Source organism: Molossus molossus, unplaced genomic scaffold (genome assembly GCF_014108415.1).
Source record: "Molossus molossus isolate mMolMol1 unplaced genomic scaffold, mMolMol1.p scaffold_m16_p_19, whole genome shotgun sequence".
Classification (NCBI taxonomy): domain Eukaryota; kingdom Metazoa; phylum Chordata; class Mammalia; order Chiroptera; family Molossidae; genus Molossus; species Molossus molossus.
In genome coordinates, this window is record NW_023425354.1 from 18101653 (window position 1) to 18121654 (window position 20002).

At 45.5% G+C, this 20002-nt stretch overlaps 1 protein-coding gene across 2 annotated transcripts in view; it reads right to left on the reverse strand.

Annotated features, from left to right (window-relative positions):
• Window positions 1–1534: 1534 nt before the first annotated feature.
• ACACA (acetyl-CoA carboxylase alpha) overlaps window positions 1535–20002 on the reverse strand; it is a 250284-nt gene continuing 231816 nt past the window's right edge. Inside the window, exons 53-57 of one of the 2 annotated variants that reach the window (XM_036267833.1) lie at window positions 13626–13780; window positions 12780–12950; window positions 4984–5120; window positions 3588–3707; window positions 1535–2618 (exon numbers count right to left, since the gene is read on the reverse strand). In XM_036267833.1, coding sequence (XP_036123726.1) covers window positions 2600–2618; window positions 3588–3707; window positions 4984–5120; window positions 12780–12950; window positions 13626–13780 — 602 coding nt within the window. In that variant the 3' untranslated portion in view covers window positions 1535–2599. Of the gene's footprint in view, window positions 3708–4983; window positions 5121–12779; window positions 12951–13625; window positions 13781–20002 lie in introns of both variants that reach the window. The other variant, XM_036267834.1, reaches the window with a different exon arrangement.

Here is a 20002-nt window from a genome sequence, read left to right on the forward strand (position 1 = left end):
AACCATCAAAGGTGTCTCACTCTCTCCAGGACATACCTTCCCATGGCTCAGCACTTAAAAGATTTCACAATGTTGCCTACTTGCATTTTCAGATTTCATTTCCATCCTCCCTCATATGATTGCTGTGCTTCTACCTAGCATTCCGTGTCCCTAACTTGGGACACCCTGCCTTACTCTCCCTGCGTTACTACTCTCTGCCGATAGGCTTCAGCCTTTGTCTGCACCACTCACACACTGCCTCACCATGTGGACCAGGGCAGGCCCAGGTTTTACCCTTCTTGTGCCCGGAATGAGGAGCCAGCATTTAAGTGAAGGCTTTTGCCCAGACCGGCGCCCCTCCAGGGCTCTCCCGCAGCCTGGCACTGAGCCTTGCACATCCGAAGCACAGGAAGGGTCCTCCATGTGATGGTGTTTGCATTTGTCGCTGTGTTCTTGTTTTCCAGTTGGGGAAATACAGGTGGGTCCAGGATTAAATCACCCAATCCTCGCTGTTCAGTCTTCTCCTTATTACCCCAAAGTAATATCAATGGAAGTTTAACATTTTCTTTTATTAAAAAGACTGAAGGAATATCACTCCCCAGCAGAAGAAAACACTGTATCAGGCAAGTTCCCAGAGGCAGAAGCGGAGTCTTTTCCTATTTGTCTTGCCAACCTCCCGTAGAAACACCAAGGGGACTGGCCAAGAGTACAGACAGCTTCAAGTCCATGCCTTGGGGTCTGGTTCTCATCTGCCTCTTAGGGGAGGGAAGAAGGCCCGAGGCCTTGATGCTGCCCGGGCTGCCTGTCTGGAGTGCAGCAGCTGGAGGCACAGAGTAGCAAATTTCTCCTGGATCCTGACTCTCCCTACTTACTCCCTTTTCTAGAGCATCTACTTTAGGGTGATTCAAACAGATAATATGTGTATATTTTAACATTTTATTTCGCTTTAGAAAAAGTCACCCTTTGCTTTGCTATACATCCCAAGGAGACAGAGCACCGAGTTTAATAATCAGTAGAGGTCAATGCTTCCCCTCCCTGCTGTCTTGTGGCCTCTACCTTTCTTTGTATATGTTTAGGGATTGGTGTTTGTTCTTGTTGCAGACGCATGGCTTCATGGAGAGAAAATGAGGCAGAGAGTCGAAGGCACACACGAGTTTCCTGTCCCTAGTGCCTTTTGGTGCTCAAATTTAGCATTCAGAGTCTATTAAATAACCAAATTATTAAGAGAATCTAAAACCACTCCATAAAAGTGGCCTGAAGTGACCTCTGTAAATGGTTCACTGTTCACCAGAAAACCCCACATCATGCAAACCAACCCCCAAGAGGTTTAAATCTTCATGTTCAAGGGTGTGTGTATCCGAAAAGCCAACAAGTCTCGGAACACTGTCACTTTGAGAAGCAGTGCATACCTCTCCATCATGACATGGTTCTGCTTTCTGTAGGTGAGCAGAGGCTCACCCACCAGGGCTGGAAGCTCCCCTGCTCTGAGTGGAACAAGAACAAGAAGCTGCGCATGGGCTGAAATGACAAACAGTGACTCTTCTACAAACGGGGAAGTTTATTTCAACAAAATGTGAAAAGAATACACTTGACTGAAGCTCCTTGCTCATTAGGGTGTGTGTCCATCGAATTCTCAATGAGACAAGGGAAGGCTGCTCTGTGAACAAGGTGAACAGACAATATGGCAACCTCAGCTCTAGCAAGTTTTGGTCAATACATCATTTACACTCCTCCTGCCTCAGTAACCTTGCATGTGGGAATATCAGATCGCTCACATTCTGTGGCTCCTTCTGTCTTCTCCACCTGAAAAATCCCTGTTCAGGGTAAGACCTAAAGTGAGGCGCTCTGGAGATGGCGGAATAGACATTACAGGGTTCGAGAGAGGAATGGATTCACTTAGTGTCATAATTTGGTGAAGTTGGGGAGGTACATGAGAGTAACCCCCCTGCCTCTGAAGAAATGCCAGCACAAGCACAGGCCTTCATACCAGCTGTTGGCAGATGGGGTTTTATGTATTGTAGCAAAGTGCAGAGGAATAATCTGGTCACAGATGAATTTAGTTCTTACGGGCTAGCAGATACGAGCAACAGTGGACGCGTCTTCCTGGACTGAAAGCTGTTCCCCACCTTTTCCCGCCCTTCTCTGATGGTGCCAAACATTGCATCTTGTACCAGGGCAGCCTGGCTGAAGCTCTGAGCTCCTGGGGGCAGTCAGTGACATACCCAGCCACACAGTGCCCATCTGCACAGTTCCCAAAGAAGGAGAAGTAGAACTCTTTCCTGTGTGTGAACTACAGGGTTAAGGCTCAAAACTGTAGCTTGTACACAAGTATTCATACCGGTGCTTCTAAATATCTTAGTGATTCCTCCTTGGTCATCGGTGCCAAGTGCAATTAGCTGCACTGTAGGAATGGATGCCCCGATCCCCTGCCACTCTTGCTTTAGGAACACCAACTGGGGGGAAGGGGGAGGATCAGTAAGCTCTTTCCTTGAATAAACTGGTTGTTGAAAATAAACAAGTGTTCTCCACCATCTGTTGAGGAGGTCCTGTTGCTGGCCGGGCAGGGACCAGTGAGCTAGAAGACAGCAGCACCATGAGGGAGTTGTAGACAGTCTTAAGGTCATGTGGAGTCTGTGTTCCTAGGGCCAAGAGCATAGATGTCAGCAGGGTTCCTGTTGGCAGCTGTGGGGAGACCTGCTGCCTGTGTGCATTCCAGGGAGAGACCAGACCCAAAGGGAGTAGGACTGTAGATGCCAGGAGAGCAACTCTGTAGGCACTATTAACCTCTGTGACCATCAAAGCTCCAGGCTTAACAGTAACAACCTTCCCAATCCCACTCTCCCTGTGGGGCCCCTGGGAGGAGGCTGGGTCTCCCACGCACTGGCCTGTTGAGCAGTGACATGCAGGGTAGTGGTCTCCATCTTTCCACTTATTCTGAGACCTGAACTCAACGTTGAGGCCTCTAAATCCACAACAGAGACTAGGTCTGTTTTCTTTCTCTGCTCCTTGGATGTGGTTTTGCCTTCATCTTGAGTTCCCATGGAGCCTGCCGATTTCATGCTCTATTTTCTTCACAAATAGGTACCTTGGTGTGATTAGAGTGGGAATGATTCCTCTCCCGTGCCTAGTGTGTACTGGGCTGAATGTGGGGGTAAAGAAATAACGGACTTGAGGCTTCCTCCTCTCCCCAGCCCTCCCCTGCTGCCTGTGGCTGCAGGTTCATGGGGCCAGGGACAACTGTCAGTTGCTGACTGCCTGGCATTTCCCAGGGCTCAGACCAAGGGGCTGTTAGGACAGGAGGGGCAGCCCTGCTTCTGTGGAGTAAGACCTCATGGTACGTGTGTACCCTTCATTGCCTTCTCAGGTGTGTGCAGGGAGAGAGGACTGTCGTCACAGCCTATAAATAAATAGTGGGGTAGGTGTGACTGGTGGGCTGGGACGTGGCTTTGTGACCCTATCCCAGTATGTCATGCAGAACCTGAAAACTTTCGAGGGGAAGCAAAATGCCACTTTGATTCCAGTGCTTTCTTATTACAGTGGTTTCTGTGAAACAGGCAGCTCTCGCCCTTTCTCTGGAGGTGGGCAGGTGGGAAGGGCGCTCTTCCTACGTGGAAGGGGAGTCCATCGTGGAGAGGATCCGTACGACTTCTGCCCGCTGAGTGGGTGAGATGTGCTGGGTCATGTGGACGATGGAATCCATGGCGACCTCTGGATTGGCCTGCACCAAGCTGCAGAGGAAGATTTGGGGGTGGGGGGGAGAGGGGCAGCAGTGTGTAGGTCAGCACAGCTTAAGAACTGCTCTCTAGTCAGCACCTACACGACTGGTTTTTCTAGGTGAAAAGTGTCCCAGCAGCAAGGCAGGAACATGATACACCTGAAACATCCCCCTGGGTGGAAGGAAGGAAGTACTTCCACAAAACCAATGAGGCATGTCACAAGGACAGTGGAGCCAGCACGGAGACACACCCACTGGCTAAATCTGGAACATTTTGGGCATCAAAATAATAATGAATTTAAATTATTAAAGAAATAGAAACGTATTAGTCTACACCAATAGTGAGTATATAACCGAACGGAGGAGGAAGAAGAACTCTGCTGTAGTAGGACCGGAGTGGCGACTGAGGAGGACGTGCGGGAGCTGGAAAGCTACCACGTTGAACCCCCGTAAAGACTGGATTAAGCAGGAATCTTCCATGGGTGCTAAATCTAGGTAAAATTCTGATCAGGAACAGGATGTCTTCATGGTCTCAAAGTGTCTCCCCACAGACTGCTTATTAGGTACCGGGGGGGAGGGGGAATCAGTAATTACACAGTGGAGAAACTGAGTAACATCCTGACCGGATGATCGAAACTAACACCCGGAGGGGCAGCTGGCATCGTGCGTCTCCAGCTGTGGAACCCGTGACGGCCACCTCACCAAGTATGTAATGTTCTGGCTGAGCACATACGGTCTGAGTCTAATCATGAAGGAACAGCCGACAAACTAAAAATGAGCAGTTCTACAAATGGATTAGACAGGAGAGCAGGCACACTTGCAAATGGGGTGAAACGTAAACAAGGACATCTGGGCACAGATTTGTTCTTTGCACTGTTTTTAGCTTTGTAACTTTTCTGTAAGGAAAATATTTCCAAATGAAATGCTTTAAAAAATATGCCCACGTCCCCACTCCCTGCAAGAGAGCAGCCGGAGACTCTAGAACAGACGGCTGGGGCGGGGGGCAGCTCCCCAGGAAACCGCCATCAGCTGTCCTCCCTGGACCGTTCGCCCAGCCGGAGCACCTGCATGTGGAGATAACAGTTGGGCATAATGAACTAAGTCTTCAAGTAGCTGAGGAAGAACCGTGCGTGAGGGTTCTGTGTTCATCTGTGGGTCAACTACAGTGGTCCCCAGCAGAGAGAGACCACGAAGATTGTAAGCATCATCACCTCAAGATTTGTTCTTAAACTTTTCATTCCAAAAAGTGAGCCCACTTCTCCTAGAGGAACCCCCACTGTGGCTCTTACCTGCGGATCTGCTTGAGGACATAGTCTCTGCTGATATACTTGATGTTTTCCTCTATCACTGAGCGAACACCATCTTCTTCTGTCAGCTGTTTCTCCAACCACTCCACCAGGTCCTTGTTATTGTCCCAAACATAGGCCTGCAAACAGATGAACCCTGGTCAAATACCAGGGGCTGGGCCAGGCTGGACACCCTGATTGTTTGATACCTGGAAAATTCACTCCCCGAACTTGCTCAGCATAAAAAAGTTGTTCACAATTCTCTGTTACTGTTGACAGTGTAGAACAGGTGAAAACAGGCCTCCAGACAGGAGCTGTCCTCATCCTCCCCTTCCTTGCATATTGGGACCATCCATGCGGCCCCTCCAGAGGCACTAGTGCTCACGTTCTGACTCTGGGCGTCACTCTAGGTCTCTACCAAATCCACAAAGGCTGAGGAAACTAGTTAAAACCAAATTGTTTGGTAAAGTGCTGATTGAGAGGGACAGGTGGTTTGTTTGGTGGTTGAAAGTGAAACATGTGTTGCCCTGGCTGGTTTGGCTCAGCAGTTAGAGCAAGAGCCAGCAGACCAGAGAGGCCCAGGTTCGGTTCCCGCTAAGGGCACATACCTCGGTTGCAGTGTGTCCCCACCCTGGTTGGGGTTGTGTGGGTGGCAACCATTCGATGTGTCTCTCTCACATCGATGTTTCTCTCTCTCTTCCCCCCTCTCTCCCTCCTGCTCTATCTGAAGATAAATGCAAAAATGTTCTCGGGTGAGGATAAAAAAAAAAAAAGTGAAACCTAATTCCTAAAATGTGACTCTAATCCCAGGCAGGCCCAGCAGACAAGCTGCCTGGTTGTGGAAGTCTCCTGCCATACACAGCGCAGGGGGTTGATGCGAAGGAAGTCCTGCCGCCAGGGGACAGCCACCAGGTCAGAAACCCATTTTACTTTCTATGAGAGTATTCAAAAGGGTCAAGACGTCTGTAACCCTGAAAGACTCAACAAACCCCCTCTTGCCTCTTTTTTTCAAGATCATTTAGCTCAGTATTTCCTAGGTAGTTGACTACATAATAATTCAGGAGTGTGTTAGAAACCTAATAGCCTTGCTCTTCTCCTCTCATTTTCTTTACAAATCATTTAGGAATCGTTTTGTTAATGGTTTCCGGAAAACCAAGTACCACCATTAGGGCTCATTCATATTTATGTCATTTTGTTTGGGTAATTAAACACAAAGCTCGTCATTTAAAGGTGCGCTATCCTTCTCTGTTATCACTAACGAAGTCAAAGTCAGAATGACAATGAGTTTGGTGCTGTAATTTAATAGGTGGGTGCATTAGGGACTCTCAGAGGCTTGAGATGTGGCCCAGGAACCCTGTTCCTACCACAGCTGTGGTCACAGGGCCTGCAAGGTGCCAGGGGTCTGGTTTATCACACCCTTCAAGAGGCAGCACACAGGAACCAGCCCTGCACTGTTTTCTAACTTCCTTTGTGCCTTTAAAAAGAATGGTTTCTTTTCAGACTCACTTCCCATTTCTAACTTAGCTGGCAAGTTAATGTGACTGGTTATTTACTATATGTCATGTAATGACTTCCACATTTCTAACAATTATTAAGGAACCGCAGGATCAGCAATGTGCCTTTTCTAGCTCTTTGTCCAGTTCTTTTTCTGTCCCCAAATTTGCCCATCTCTGGAATCACTGATAAAAAGATCAGCTCTCCCAGTCAGGGTGGTGTGGCCAAGACGGTACAGACCTGAGCAAGCCTCCCCGCCTCTCTGGGCCTAATGGGCAGGAAAATGTTTTTGTTCAGAAGGGAGGGAGGTACCACATCATCAGTCTGTTGACAAGGGTGGTGGTGGTGATGCTTTCCCTGCAACGTGGTCTTAACTCTTGCGTTCCAGCCCCTGCACACCCTACATGTGGATGGATACATCTGGACTCTGACATCTCCATTTCCATCACTGGTAATGTAGACTTCTGTTCTGTGGCTTGAGGACTTTCAACGTGTCCCTACTTATAGAGCTTTGGAGGTAGGAAAAACTAAAACAATGACTGTTACTTGAATTTCAATATGAAAAAAAACTAGGTTTATCCAAGAACCCCAAAGCCTTTCATTTAGGAGAATATTTAATACTCTTATTAATCATTTTTAATCCGTTTGCTTTTAATTAAGAAACAGCATGATGCTTTCCTATCAACATATGCCAGGGAGCAGATTAATTGTGGCTTAAGATAACACTCCTTGATTGGTGTAATGTATTAGCTAACGAGACGCCTGCTTCTAACGACGCTCAGACACAACACTGTAAAGCCAGCTGCCCTCTAGAGGAAACTCCTCTGCCTTCCCCTCCTGCAGCACACAGTATACTAGGTGTTTCATATAAACACTAAAAACATTCTCAGACGGGACCAGAGCAATGCATTCCAGGTTTTGGAACTGTTGCTCTAAAGTCTCCCCTTTGCAAATGTCCTTCTATGAGTAATCTACTGTTCACAGCATAGCAACTAGATGACAACCAAAAGGCCAAACCCGAAACTCCACTGAAATTCAGCTCACAGCACCGGGTACAAGAAGGCAGAGAGGTCACAGATCAGAGTCATCTGCACTTTTAGCAAGAGTAAACGAACTTAAGCACCCACAGTGCCACAGATTTTTCTGCAACAGACCTGGGAGGTATAACACACTGTTGTGAGCCAACTTCCTTCCTTCCCCGGGGAAAAGCAAGGGTCCCTCCTGCTGGGTCAGGGAGCCTACCGTCTTCATCTGCCCTCTTAGAACAGAATTGTGAGACTCCTCACTCCAGCCATCTAGAAGGATGAGCCAAACTTATTCCCAGAAAAAAAAAATCCATTTTCCTCCTGAAAATTATAAAAACGTGACTCATTATTCCTAGTGTCCCAGTACGGATTTTAAACAAGTGTGAAATGCTGGGCTGCTAACCTCATCAAAGGCCTGGGCCCATATGTCACCTGCCTGACACTCCCCAATCAGAACATTTTAATACCAATAAAATGTTGATAATTAAACATCCCTACAGTGGTCTTACAATAATGTTCAGCAGGCACTTTATCTCTCTCTGCATCAGTGGATAAGTATCTCCAGCACTACTCAGCCTCACTAATTGTATGTAGTAATTAGTCTATCTTACAAAATCTAAATGACCTGTTTGGAAAGTTTCATTTCTAACCTATCGATAGCTGTTAAGTCCTCTTTACTCAGTGGTACGGCAGGGCCAGGGAGTGACTCGGGCACTGCCTGATGGATGCGAGCTTCCTGGAGACACCTCCAGCAATGCGATCTTTCTCTGAGGCCTTGGAGTGCAACAGCAAATAGCCATGTGGGCTGGGGTCTCCTGAGAGCCACTCCAGTCTCAGCCCCAGGCCCATTCAGGGCCAAGCAATGCTGTCCAGGTTTTGTCTCACCTCCTGCCTCTGTGGCCCTAAATCAGAAGTTGGGTGCATAGACTTGTCCATGGGTAACTCGAGGCCAGGCCTTGAGGATGGTGGAAATCAAATGACCCTACCAATGATGTTTCTCTATCAGCCTCACAAAGGCCCGCACTGACCACATCTCACATCTTACCCAAAATAAGAGTGAATGGGTAGATACCGGGACAGTAGGAAGGTATTATGACATCTTAGGTTGTGGATAAACTAGAGCAAAGCTAAGAACAGTTACTGAGAATATACTATGCTCATAGAACCACTGCTCTCCTGCCAAGATCATTAAATTGTACATCTTTAACTCTTAGTCTGTGTTACATTGTTATTATTATTATTTTTAACCTTCTAACAAGCTGTGTTGAGAGAGGATGAAAAGACTGGCATATTTAGTCTATTGATGTGCTCCATACTTACTTATTATGTCATTTAAATCCCACTGAACTCTGTGAAATAAACATCATCCCCATTTTACACACAAGGAAACAGAGGCTTAAATAATATGCCCACACCAGTAAATGGCAAAGCTGGGATCCAAAAAGTTAGTGAGATTCTAAAACCCATGTTTTAGGATCCATTAGAATTGTGTCCAGGCAGAGTTCCAATCTCAATTTCTACTATTGGGGGGGATCAGTCGGTTTGAAAAACCACAAACTGTGGATCTAAGAATTAAGAGAGAAAACATGCCCATGAAACAAATGTGTGCCATGTTCTTATGACTCAATTTAAACCTACATTCTTATTTTGTTCAGGGAGCTGTGTAGTGATGCTTTTCATCTGCCTGCAGTGAAACTATGAACCATAAACCTATTTCCTAGAATAGGACTGTCCCAGGGACTCAAACAGAATCTTGTAACTGACAGTAGCAGGCAACGATTTTAACCAGTGTGCTGCAATTTTTAAAACATGCAATATCTGAACTCTTTTCCCTTAGATTGTCAAAAAAGTGACAACAGCCAACACAACAATAGCCGTTCTGTGTGAATGCCCTGTCTTGAACCATAAATATATAGGTCAAATAATGGAGTTACATCTTATTGGTCATGTTGCATAATAAGGTTGTATCTGATTCGTTAATTCTTGGTACCAGAAATCTTTATATACAAATATAGGCACCTGATTTTTAAAAAGTCACTTTGACCCTGGCTGGCGTGGCTCAGTTGGTTGGAGTGTCACCCTTACACAAAAAAGTTGTGGGTTTGATCCCCGGTTGGGGAGGCAACTGATCGACGTCTCTCCCTCCCTTCTACTCTCTAAAATCAATAAAAACATATTCTTGTGTGAGGATTTTAAAAAGTCACTTTGGAGCAAAAAGGGTAGGAAATTATTATTTCTTTTGGTGTGCCACAGAATTTAGTAATTAGTTTGTGTGTCATGAGATGAAAAGGTTGAAAATCACTGCAATAAGGGAAACAAAAGAATTACATTGCTCAGTTATGTAGTATCACAGTGTCTTCAAATGTTCAGTCCCAGAATCTCTTTTTTCAGGATTAAGATTAATAAAGCAAATTCTCTGGGGGGAAATAAAAGAACACGCAGCATGGCTAATAGATACCTATCACTAAATGTCTTTCCCTACCAGTAACCACAACAAGGATTAGAGGGTCACTTCTTGGTGCAAAGCCGGGATCTAGACCAGCCAGTCTTTGCACTTGAGAGCCACAGTACACAGTATCTATCACTTTTTGAGGGACCAACAAAACGACAGTTTTAAGCCATTCCCAACACTGAGCAGATTTCATGCCAGCCCTTCAGAGCCAGCGCAGTCGGCTTTTGAACACTGCTACACTTTCTTCTCTCAAGGGCGCTGCAGATTTTATCACCCACCCCACACTAAACTAGGTCCTGCTGAGCCTGCAGAATATAGAAGGAGGTTTCAAAGCCATATCGCAGGATCACCCACCCTTTCTCTCCTTGGCTGTCCTAAACTTAGGGCTCAGGAGAAAGCTGTCTTTTGTAAATGGGGGCAAGGGAAACAGCCTCAGTTCTTGGGTATAGTTAGGGCCCATGATCTCAGGCAACCTCCCCCTGAACTATGGGGCTGAGGTTGTCTTCTGTACTTGATTTCCAGCCAGGAGTCTGTCCACAAAGTCAACATTATCTCCGTCGATAAGAAATGGAAATGACCTCCTCCTCAGATACGTCCCCTGGGAGGACGCTAAGGAGCATGGAGGGCCTATCCATACTCACTTCATGCTCGGAGGAAAGCGGTTCCTTCTCCACATCCTGTGCCTACTGAGGCCGTGCACGTCCATTAGTGACTAATGTGGTAGGAAGGCGGCACAGGCCTCTCCTGGCCACACGCACACACTCCATTTACCTAGCCAGCCACTCTTAACTGGAGAACAACCTCTTATTTTACACTTGCGTGACTTTCAATGCCAACTTCCACTAGAAGCTGCCAGTAGCCACTGACAAAATTGTCTCACTCAATTATGATGCCACAGACTGACCTTAACCTGAACCAAATGTCACATAAGGCTGCACTCCCCTGCTGCACATCTGAAATATTTATCCAAAGAGGCTTTTCAGTCGTAAAAAAATGAGTAGACTTAACACAAAGGTGAATCTTAGAAGGACCCTGATTCACTGACTTTAAAACTGAAGGCAGAGACTTCAGCGATGCTTTCCAGAAAGAGGCTGCAGTGCCCGCCCCATAGGGACTCTAACCCAGCAGTCACCAAATGCTTCTGATCACATAGCTCTCAGGAAAAGACACACACACACACACACACACTTTTTATCCTTACCTAAGGACGGATAGAGTGGGAGGGAGAGAGAGAGAAACATCGACGTGAAAGGGACACATCAAGTGGCTGCTACCCACATGACCCATCCAGGGCCGGGGACAAACTGCAACCAAGGTACATGCCCTTAGTGGGAACTGAACCCAGGTCTCTTTGGACCGCAGGCCGACACTCTAACCACTAAGCCAAATCGGTCAGGGCAGAGAAAATGTATTTTTAGCACATACTACCAGTATTCTGATACAATGTTTATATGATGTATGCGATTTACTTTTAATCTATGTACTAGTAACAAAAGGTTAATTTCTTTTACTTAGTAGAAATAAAGTTATAACTTTTCCTTCCCATCTTCCTGTGGACTGCCTTCTGCAGCCCAGGATTCCAGGGGCAGATGCTCGTGCCTGGTTGTCCTGGCATCAGATGCACCTCATCTCCAACCCTGGGGCAAAACCATTGGGGACCCCATCTCAGGGGGTCACTGATCCAAGGCATGTGCCCTCTATAAGATCACCCCAAGAACACCCTGGATTCATAGCTCCTATTTCCTTCCAGCTCAGATTTGAAGTTAAAACATCTTCGGTGGCCACAGCACCTACTACCCAAATTACCATCACCTCTCTTAGGTGCCTTGCTCCTGCCTCCTTCAGTTCTATCTTCCACACAGCCCCTGAGCAGTCATCCTACAACACAAGTCAGACAGTGTCTCTGCTGCTTAAAATGCCTCGGTGGCCTCCCAAGTTCAAATCCCTCAACACAGCTTCCACGGCCCCGCACGATCCCAACCTCTGAGCTATCCTGAGATATGTTCAATGCACGATACCCTTGCTATCAGGCCTTACAACACACTGTTCCTTCTGCCTACAACATTCCTCCTACACCCAAATCCAACCTCTTCCTCTGGCTCATATCTACTTTGTTTTCAGGTCTCTGCTACATCACTTCTAGACATCTTCCCAGACTCTCCTCCCCTTCCCAAAGGGTGGGTCAGGCATCGTTCTCTGGGCTCTGCGATGTCCTTGGTTTGTTGTTTAACATCAGCTTCACTGTTGTATGTGGCCTTTTGACCACTGTCTCTCCCTGTAGATGGTGAGCTGTATAAAGAGAAACACCATCTGCCTCTTTTTTTAAAATTTTAAAAATGTTTTTATTGATTTTTTTAGAGAGAGAAGGGAGAGATAGAAACATCAATGTGAGAAATATTGATCGGCCGCCTCTTGCACGCCCCCTACTGGAAATTGAATCTATAGCCCGCGCATGTGCCCTGATTGGGAATCGAACCAGAACTTCTCAGTCCATGGGATGATGCTCAGTCCACTGAGCCATACTGGCTGGGCCCATCTGCCTCTCTAACTGCCATGTCCCCAGGGCCTAATGCAGTATCTGGTATTTAGTTAAGTATTCAAAAAAGTTTGCTGAGGGATAGAACAAGCTGCAAAAAATGCTGTACCACCTCTTCTGATGAGACATCACAACATGTCACTGTGGGGGGGAGGAAACAGAGCTTAGGCCTCTGTTCTTCCCTTCCACTCCTGACTTGAGAGGCCTGGGGACTCTGAGATGACAAGCCTTGCAGTTCTCAGGTGGAGGTGAGGAGCGTAGCATGAAGGCTTCTCTGAGGCTACCCACCTACCTTCACTGTTCCTTCCACTTCCACAAACCAGCGCCTTAACATGGCCTGGATCTGGCCATCAGTCAGCTCGGGGTTGGCATTGTGGATTTTCTTCTTGACCAGGTCCTCCAGCAGGAGACGCCTCAGCCGCCAGTAGAAGAAGGTACGGGATGTTTTCCAATCCAGGATATCCTATATACAGACAAGAATAAACTTAGTCACCCCAGTCCCGATCCTTGCTCAGTACCCAGTCCAGAGGGAACTCCACAGGCACAAAACTCACTTTCCAGCAAGCTGCTCAGAGACTTAAAAGCTGGCTGTGAGCTCCCTGTTCCTCAGATGTGCCCCCAGTTCAGAATTAGCCCCTCCGCCCTGCTGACCACAGCACTGTGCACAGCAATGGATAACGCGCAACCCTACTCACGACTGAGATGTTCTGGGAAGGGGGCTGTGAATTCCCAGGTAACCAGAGTGAGGAACTGGGTTGGAGCAAATGGCTCAAACAACTTGTACACAAATCAAGTGTGAGTTAGCTGCTGCTGGAACTGACACTGTAGTATCTGAAGCCTGAGCAGCACCTGGGCACCTCTCCCCAGTGGAGGCTCATGTGACTCAGTTTCCCACCAGTTAAAATGGAGTTTGCCTCCTGAGGAGTCCAGGAGGTAACCTAAATCATAAATTGTTTTAGGATGATAGCAGATAGAGAAAAAGGAAAAAGTCTCTCCCCAAAATGGAAATGGTTTGATACACACACACACTGTTTTAATCCGGCCCTAGCGACTCCCTGCCTGTGAGCCTGAGTGCATGAGATATACACTTGCTCGCCCTTGGGTCTGACAAGTCAGAAGCAGCAACCACTGTACTTACGTTAATAACACCCTTCTCCTGCATCCGGCCTGGTGTGTCGTGCAAGTCAGCAAACTGCACAGCTACCTGATGGTAAATGGGAATCAGGAATTCCTCCCGCTCCTTCAGCTTGTTCTCCAGCTCCTTCCGCTCAGCTGCGCTGAGCTCTGGGGTGCCTGCAATTAAAGCAACCTGCCTGTCACACTCTGTAGTGACCAGGAATCTCTCTGCTCAGGAGCAGTCAGTCATGGGAAGCTCAAAATCACCCCTCCTTCTGTGACCTGCTCTCCATTGTCTTGTCTTCACCACCTCTCTGCTGAGTAACAGGACTCTGTGAGATGCCAGACCGGTCTACCTTGCCACAGGGAGCCCAAATGTCCTCCTTTCCCTATAGAGGTCACAACCATGGAAGCAGCCATGGGAGTGCTGTCCCCAGGTCTCTCCCTGAGCAGGTGCAAATAGCCACCTGGAGGCTGGTGTGTCTCATCATCTCACTGACTGACAGCCAGGCCCCTCCTGTGAAGGACACCATGCCCATACCCTTCAGACCAGCATTCGGACCGCTGGACTACTGGAGTGTGGAACGTGGTGGGACAGCATGCCCTATGCCTCCGACCACAAACCACAGCTCTTCTCTCCTCACGTCCACATCAGTACCCACCCAACTTGATCAGGATCCGAATGACTTCTAAAGTGGCAAGCTGCTTTACTCCACAGCTTCTCATCTCAGCTTTGAATGCTCTTAACCTGAAATTAGTAGAATCCAATCTAGTTATAGCTGGCTCTGTGTGTCTCATGCCAGCTCAGTGAATTAGCCAGCCAGTAACAAAGACATTCCAGTTCTTGGCTAAAAGAGAAGAGGTAAAAAGAGAAAGGCAGCCCACAAACCCCATTTGGATTACTGAGCTTCTAAAGTACATAGTACCCTCACTCAACAGATAGGAGACTTTGGAATTCTTTACAAGAACCCCCACCCCCATCAATACTGTCCCAGCAGAGGTGCTGCTCTGTTGCACTTTTACCCCTAATTACTCTCAGAATGGGACTGGCAATCAATACTGAAAATTTAGTTGCCTGCCTAGTGAGGAGTAAGTCCAGCCAAAGGAACAATAGGTGATAGCCCCTGGTGTTGAGGACAACCTGAAGTGCTTTGTCACTCAAGCTGACGAATAAATACATGGCCACAGGTGATGGGATGCAGAAGAGAAAGGTCTTTCTCAAGCATGTCTGGGAACAGGCCTTGCTGTTTTATGCCACTATGAATCATATGCCATAAACAGCCTTGGGCTGCTGAATGAGTATAAGTATTATATACAAACACATGTTAATAGAACAAGGATGTAACTAGAGTACCTAGTTTCATTTTTATGAGGTTTTTTGGATGCCCAACTCTACCTTTTTTTAAAAAACAAAACAAAACCCATCACTACTTTAAAACTACAGAACAGTGCTAGAGGCTATCTTTTCTTGGGCTCTCAGAGGACAATCACTGACTTGTCACTTTGGGCCCCACATCTCAGCAGCCTTCTTTCCAAACCAGGAAAACAGCATGACGACATTGGGCCCCATGCTGTGTGATGAGATGAAGGCCCATTCGTTCTAATGTTGATCTGCCTGGAGAGCCGACGGGCGGCCCAACCACTTTCTTCTGAGATGAGACTGTCTCAGTTATAATACCCTTGACAGGGAAGCAAACATTTTTCTTTCTACAGTAAAAAGAACTGAGACTCCTTGAAGAAACAGTTGATTCCAGGGCTGGGGCATGGAAAATATAAGAGAGCCTGGAACATAATGGCACAAAGAATAGGAAGCACTGAAAAAATGAGTGGGACATGCTAAAAGAACATGGGAGCCATTTTGAAGGTGCTCCCACTGGCCAAATCTGGGACAATTTGAGTAGCAAATTTATCAAAAAAGATAATATTTATTAGACGACAGATCATTTATGGAATCAAATAAGAGCCTGTGAGTCCATCCGGAAGAAAATGATTAGATGGGAGTGAAGGGAAGGGAAAGATCTCCCTTCTAGCAGAGTAACAATGAAGGCAGAGGAATGAGAGGATCAGAAGATCACCATCTTACAACCACCACTGTTACTGATTTTGCCAAGAATTATCAATGGATACCTTAACTAGCAGGTGAAATTGATGAGGAACAGGATATTTACATAGTCTCACATGTCTCCTTACAAATGACTTACTAATTACAAAGGGGAAAATGGTAATTTTGTAGTGGGTTAACCCAGTGAACAGAACTGTAACCAGGTGATCCAAGTTACCATTGCCAGAACAGGACATACTGACACTATGTGCCTCTTGATAAGTGTCTGGAGGACAAAATATCACTTCTGCAATATTCCTGCCCAAACACACAGTCTGACTCTAACTAGGGGGAAATATGAGACAAGCCCAAATTGAGGAGCATGCTACAGAAAAGTGGCCTGAATGCTTAAAAAAAAAAAAGTCCAGATCATGAAGGACAAGGAAAGGCCAAATAATTACTCCAGATTAAAGTAGGCTAAAAGTACTCGACAACAAATTGTAATGTGTGGTCTGGGATTAGATCTCAAACCATAAAAGAAAAAAAAAGCTGTACAGGACATTATTGGGATATTGTTATAGTTCCTGATCTTGATAAATGTGGTTATGTAAGGGAAAGTCTGTGTTCTTAAAAACACACACTAAAGCCCTGGCCGGTTTGGCCCAGCGGTTAGAGCGTGGGCCTGCAGTCCAGAGAGACCTGGGTTCGGTTCCTGCTAAGGGTGCGTACATCAGTTACTGTTTGTCCCTGGCCCTGGTTGGTCATGCGGGTGGCAGCCACTTGATGTGTCCCTTTCACATCGATGTTTCTCTCTCTCTCTTTCTCTTTCTCCCTCTCACTCTACCTGAACAAAAAATGTCCTCGGGCGAGCATACACACACACACACACACACACACACACACACACACAAGATTTATGGATAAAGAAGCATGATATCTACAGACTATTCTCCAAAGACTCAAAGAAATGGGTGTGCATGTGCATGCGTGTGTGCATGTGCGCATGCAGAGTGAGCGAGCACATGCATGGGAGCGTGCAGAAATGATAAAGCAAAGGGCACAAGATGTTAACAGGTGAATCTGAGAAAAAGGCATCAGAAGTCCTTGGTACTAGTTTTATAACTTTTCTATGAAATTATATTGAATGGAAAGTTAAAAAAATAAGCCCAACTAAAAAAAAAAAGTTTTTCCTGGCTCCCCAATGCATATAATCAATAATCAAAGCTAACATTTACATGGTACTGGGCACTATTCTAAGTGCTTTATATCTATTAACTAATTTCACCCTTACAACAATCTTAAGCAGTTGGTATTCTTATTATCATCATACAGGTGAGGAAATTTAGGTAGTGAGAATTTATGTACCTTACCAAGGTCAAAGCCAGAAAGGGGCAGAGCCACAAAGGGGGATTCACGTGCAACAGGATGGCTCCCATAGCTTTTGGACACTATGCTATGTTGTCTCTCTAGCTTACTTGGAGGCAGAGGACACGTGCTTCAGTGGTTGTGTCCCTTTGATTTCAGAAAAGGCTAAATGATGACAACAGATTCCTGGCTGGTGAAGCTGAAGTTCCATCTTAGTCTCATTCCACAACTGAGACCAAGATGATGTCTCCAAAAATTCCCATTCTGTAGGTCAGACATCAGATTTAAGGGCTCCTCCTGTTATTGTAAAGATCAAGAATTAACACCACAGCCCTGCTTGGAGGGCAAGGGATGGCAGGACTGTGGATATGGATGAATAGAGAGATTCAGACTCTTACAACATTCTTCTGGGTAAACAACCAACATTGTGCTTGTATGCACACATATGTATATGTGCACCATATATAACATACCATTTACTGAGCATTTGCTATGTGCTAGGCATTGCACTCAATGCTTTCAGGATCACATATCTCATAAATCGCCACGCACAATTCAGACTTAGGTCTGGGTCAGCTGTTACCACCTCTGCCAAGCTCAATACCAAAATACTACTGAGGGCTTTCCAAGTTGCTTCTAATCCTTGTAACAATCCAACCTTACAAAAAGGATGTCTATTTTACAAATGAGAAAACCAAGGCTCTGAAAACTCAGTAAAGTGACTTGCCTAAAGCAGAAAGTTAGGATATACACTTGGGGCTGGGTGTCCCTGAAGCCTGTGTTCCTCCGTATCAAATGGTACTGAAGGCAATCAAGCAGGTGTCTGGCAGTTGCCACAGAATGAGAATCAGCTGGAGAGTTTGGTTCATTCAGTTAGAGAGGAGTTAAGAGCCCAGCTCAGCATTAGGTACAGAGAGGGAGGGCTTATGAGCTTAGGAGCAGAGCATTCTGGAAAGAAGGCCTTGGCTTTACCAAGTTGGAGGGACAGAGAAGGCTGGCTCCTGGACTAACAAAGGTCTTGTCCACCCAATCAAGCTATTTTAGAGCTTTGAAAGAATAACAAAATAAATACCTGTAATGTTGTCCCCCTGAGACTAGGAAGATCACAGATCAGCCCCCCAAAGGCTGCTTTTCTTGAGTCCTTCAGTGATGCTTCTGATCACAGGTTCAAGACTTACCTCAAAAAAGCATCAAAGCAAGGAAAAGACAGAGGTAGAGAATGTATGTATTTTAAAATGCACACGAAAAAGCCAAGGATTTGTGTGCTTTGTTTTAATGGGAACAAAAAAGGTCTTCTAAATTTGATTTTCTAGAAATAAAATGCTGCTCTTAAGCTAGTCAGACTCTTGTGTAGCACACCAAGGGCCCCCCTCTCCTTGTACAGCAAAGCAGCCAGCCCCGGTAATGATTTAGGGGAGATTAACAAATATGTCAATGTCTATTTTCTGCTTAATTTAAAAGCAGCGTCTATAAAGATTTTTGACTTCTGAACCCTGTTCTCCTGAAAGAAAGAAGGTAAGAATGAGGAGGGGGATCAAGAGTGATTATCCTATCATTGATCGTTTGTCAGGAGCATTTCTTATTCACCGGACTATTGTAAAAAGCTAAGCTCTCGATCAATCCTGTAAGCTCCCTGCACAATTAAATATCTTGGAATGGTTTTCTTTCTTTTCTGGCCAGATTGCAGGGCCTCAGGGTTTTTAGGAAAGCAAGTTGGTGTGTGTGTGTGAGTGTGTTAAGAATATGTTACAGAGAGGAAAGTCATTCTTTTCTAGAACCCTACTTTAGGAAAAGGCTGAAATGAGAGAAGAGAGGCAAGTTACTCCCATTCCTTCAAACTAAAAAGTCCCCATGAAATCCTAAAAATCCAACTTTATAATGAAAAATTTTAATGTAAAGAGTTAAAATACAGAATTTTGATAAAATGAAAAGAGCTAACATTATTGCAACGTTACTATGTGCTAATACTGATTTAAGTATTTTTCATGTCATTTAATCCTCGTAACAACCCTAAAAGATCACTATCTTACAGATGAGGAAACTGAGGCACAAAAAAATGAAGTAACTTGCCTAAGGCCACAAAGCTAGAACATGGTGGCGCTGGGATTTGGGCTTAGGTAGCCTGGCTTCAGAGTCCATGCTCTTTAAATGAAACAAGTTAAACTGACCCACAAGTGTCCACAGGGCAGCTGCCTGTCAGGTGTTCCCAGGGCCATCGTAATGAAAAGCCACATCTCTCCTCTATGGGGTCAAAGATGAAGAAGAACTTCTGAGGAGAGCTGATCTCTGCAGCAGGAGGTGTTTTGTACCCAGCCACAACACTGACAGAGCAGGAGGAGGCCAGCCTTGCTCTATGGATGAGCTGGCCACATTCTATGGAGGAGGATTTGGGAGCAGCGGTGGGACTCTCAAAGCTTAGAATAAAAATCAGGCGTAAGCTGAAAAATTCTCTGTTTAGCCAAAGGCATCTGACAGCCTTATAAAAATCTCTTTTCCTTTCTGAGCTCAGTTTCTCATTTATGTAACAATACGAATCTGGCAAACAAGAAAAAAGTTTAGTAAAAGAGTGTGATAGTAAAGTGTCTATTTATTTATTTATTTATTTATTTATTTATTTATTTATTTATTTATTTTTAGTTATACCAAGCAACCTATGTAAATTAAAACCCAATTTTAACTTTTATGGGCCCTTCTTCCTTCTCTTAAGAAAACAATTCGCTTTGATTGGTTAAATACTTATAAAGCTAAGAAAAAAAATTACACCACCCTCCCTACTAAGCTCCAGAATATCTCAGATGTAGGAACACACACCTCAACCTTAAGGCTGGAAAATCAGCATAAAAAAGACTGGAGTCTTATTAAGATTCAGAAGCACAAACGTAAGTAGCTGTTTAAAAGATCTATGTAATCATATTTTTTCTATGTTGAAAGAAATTTCTCTATAAAGATAGTAAGATGGGGGGAACAACCCTGCAAAACTAATTCCTTACCCA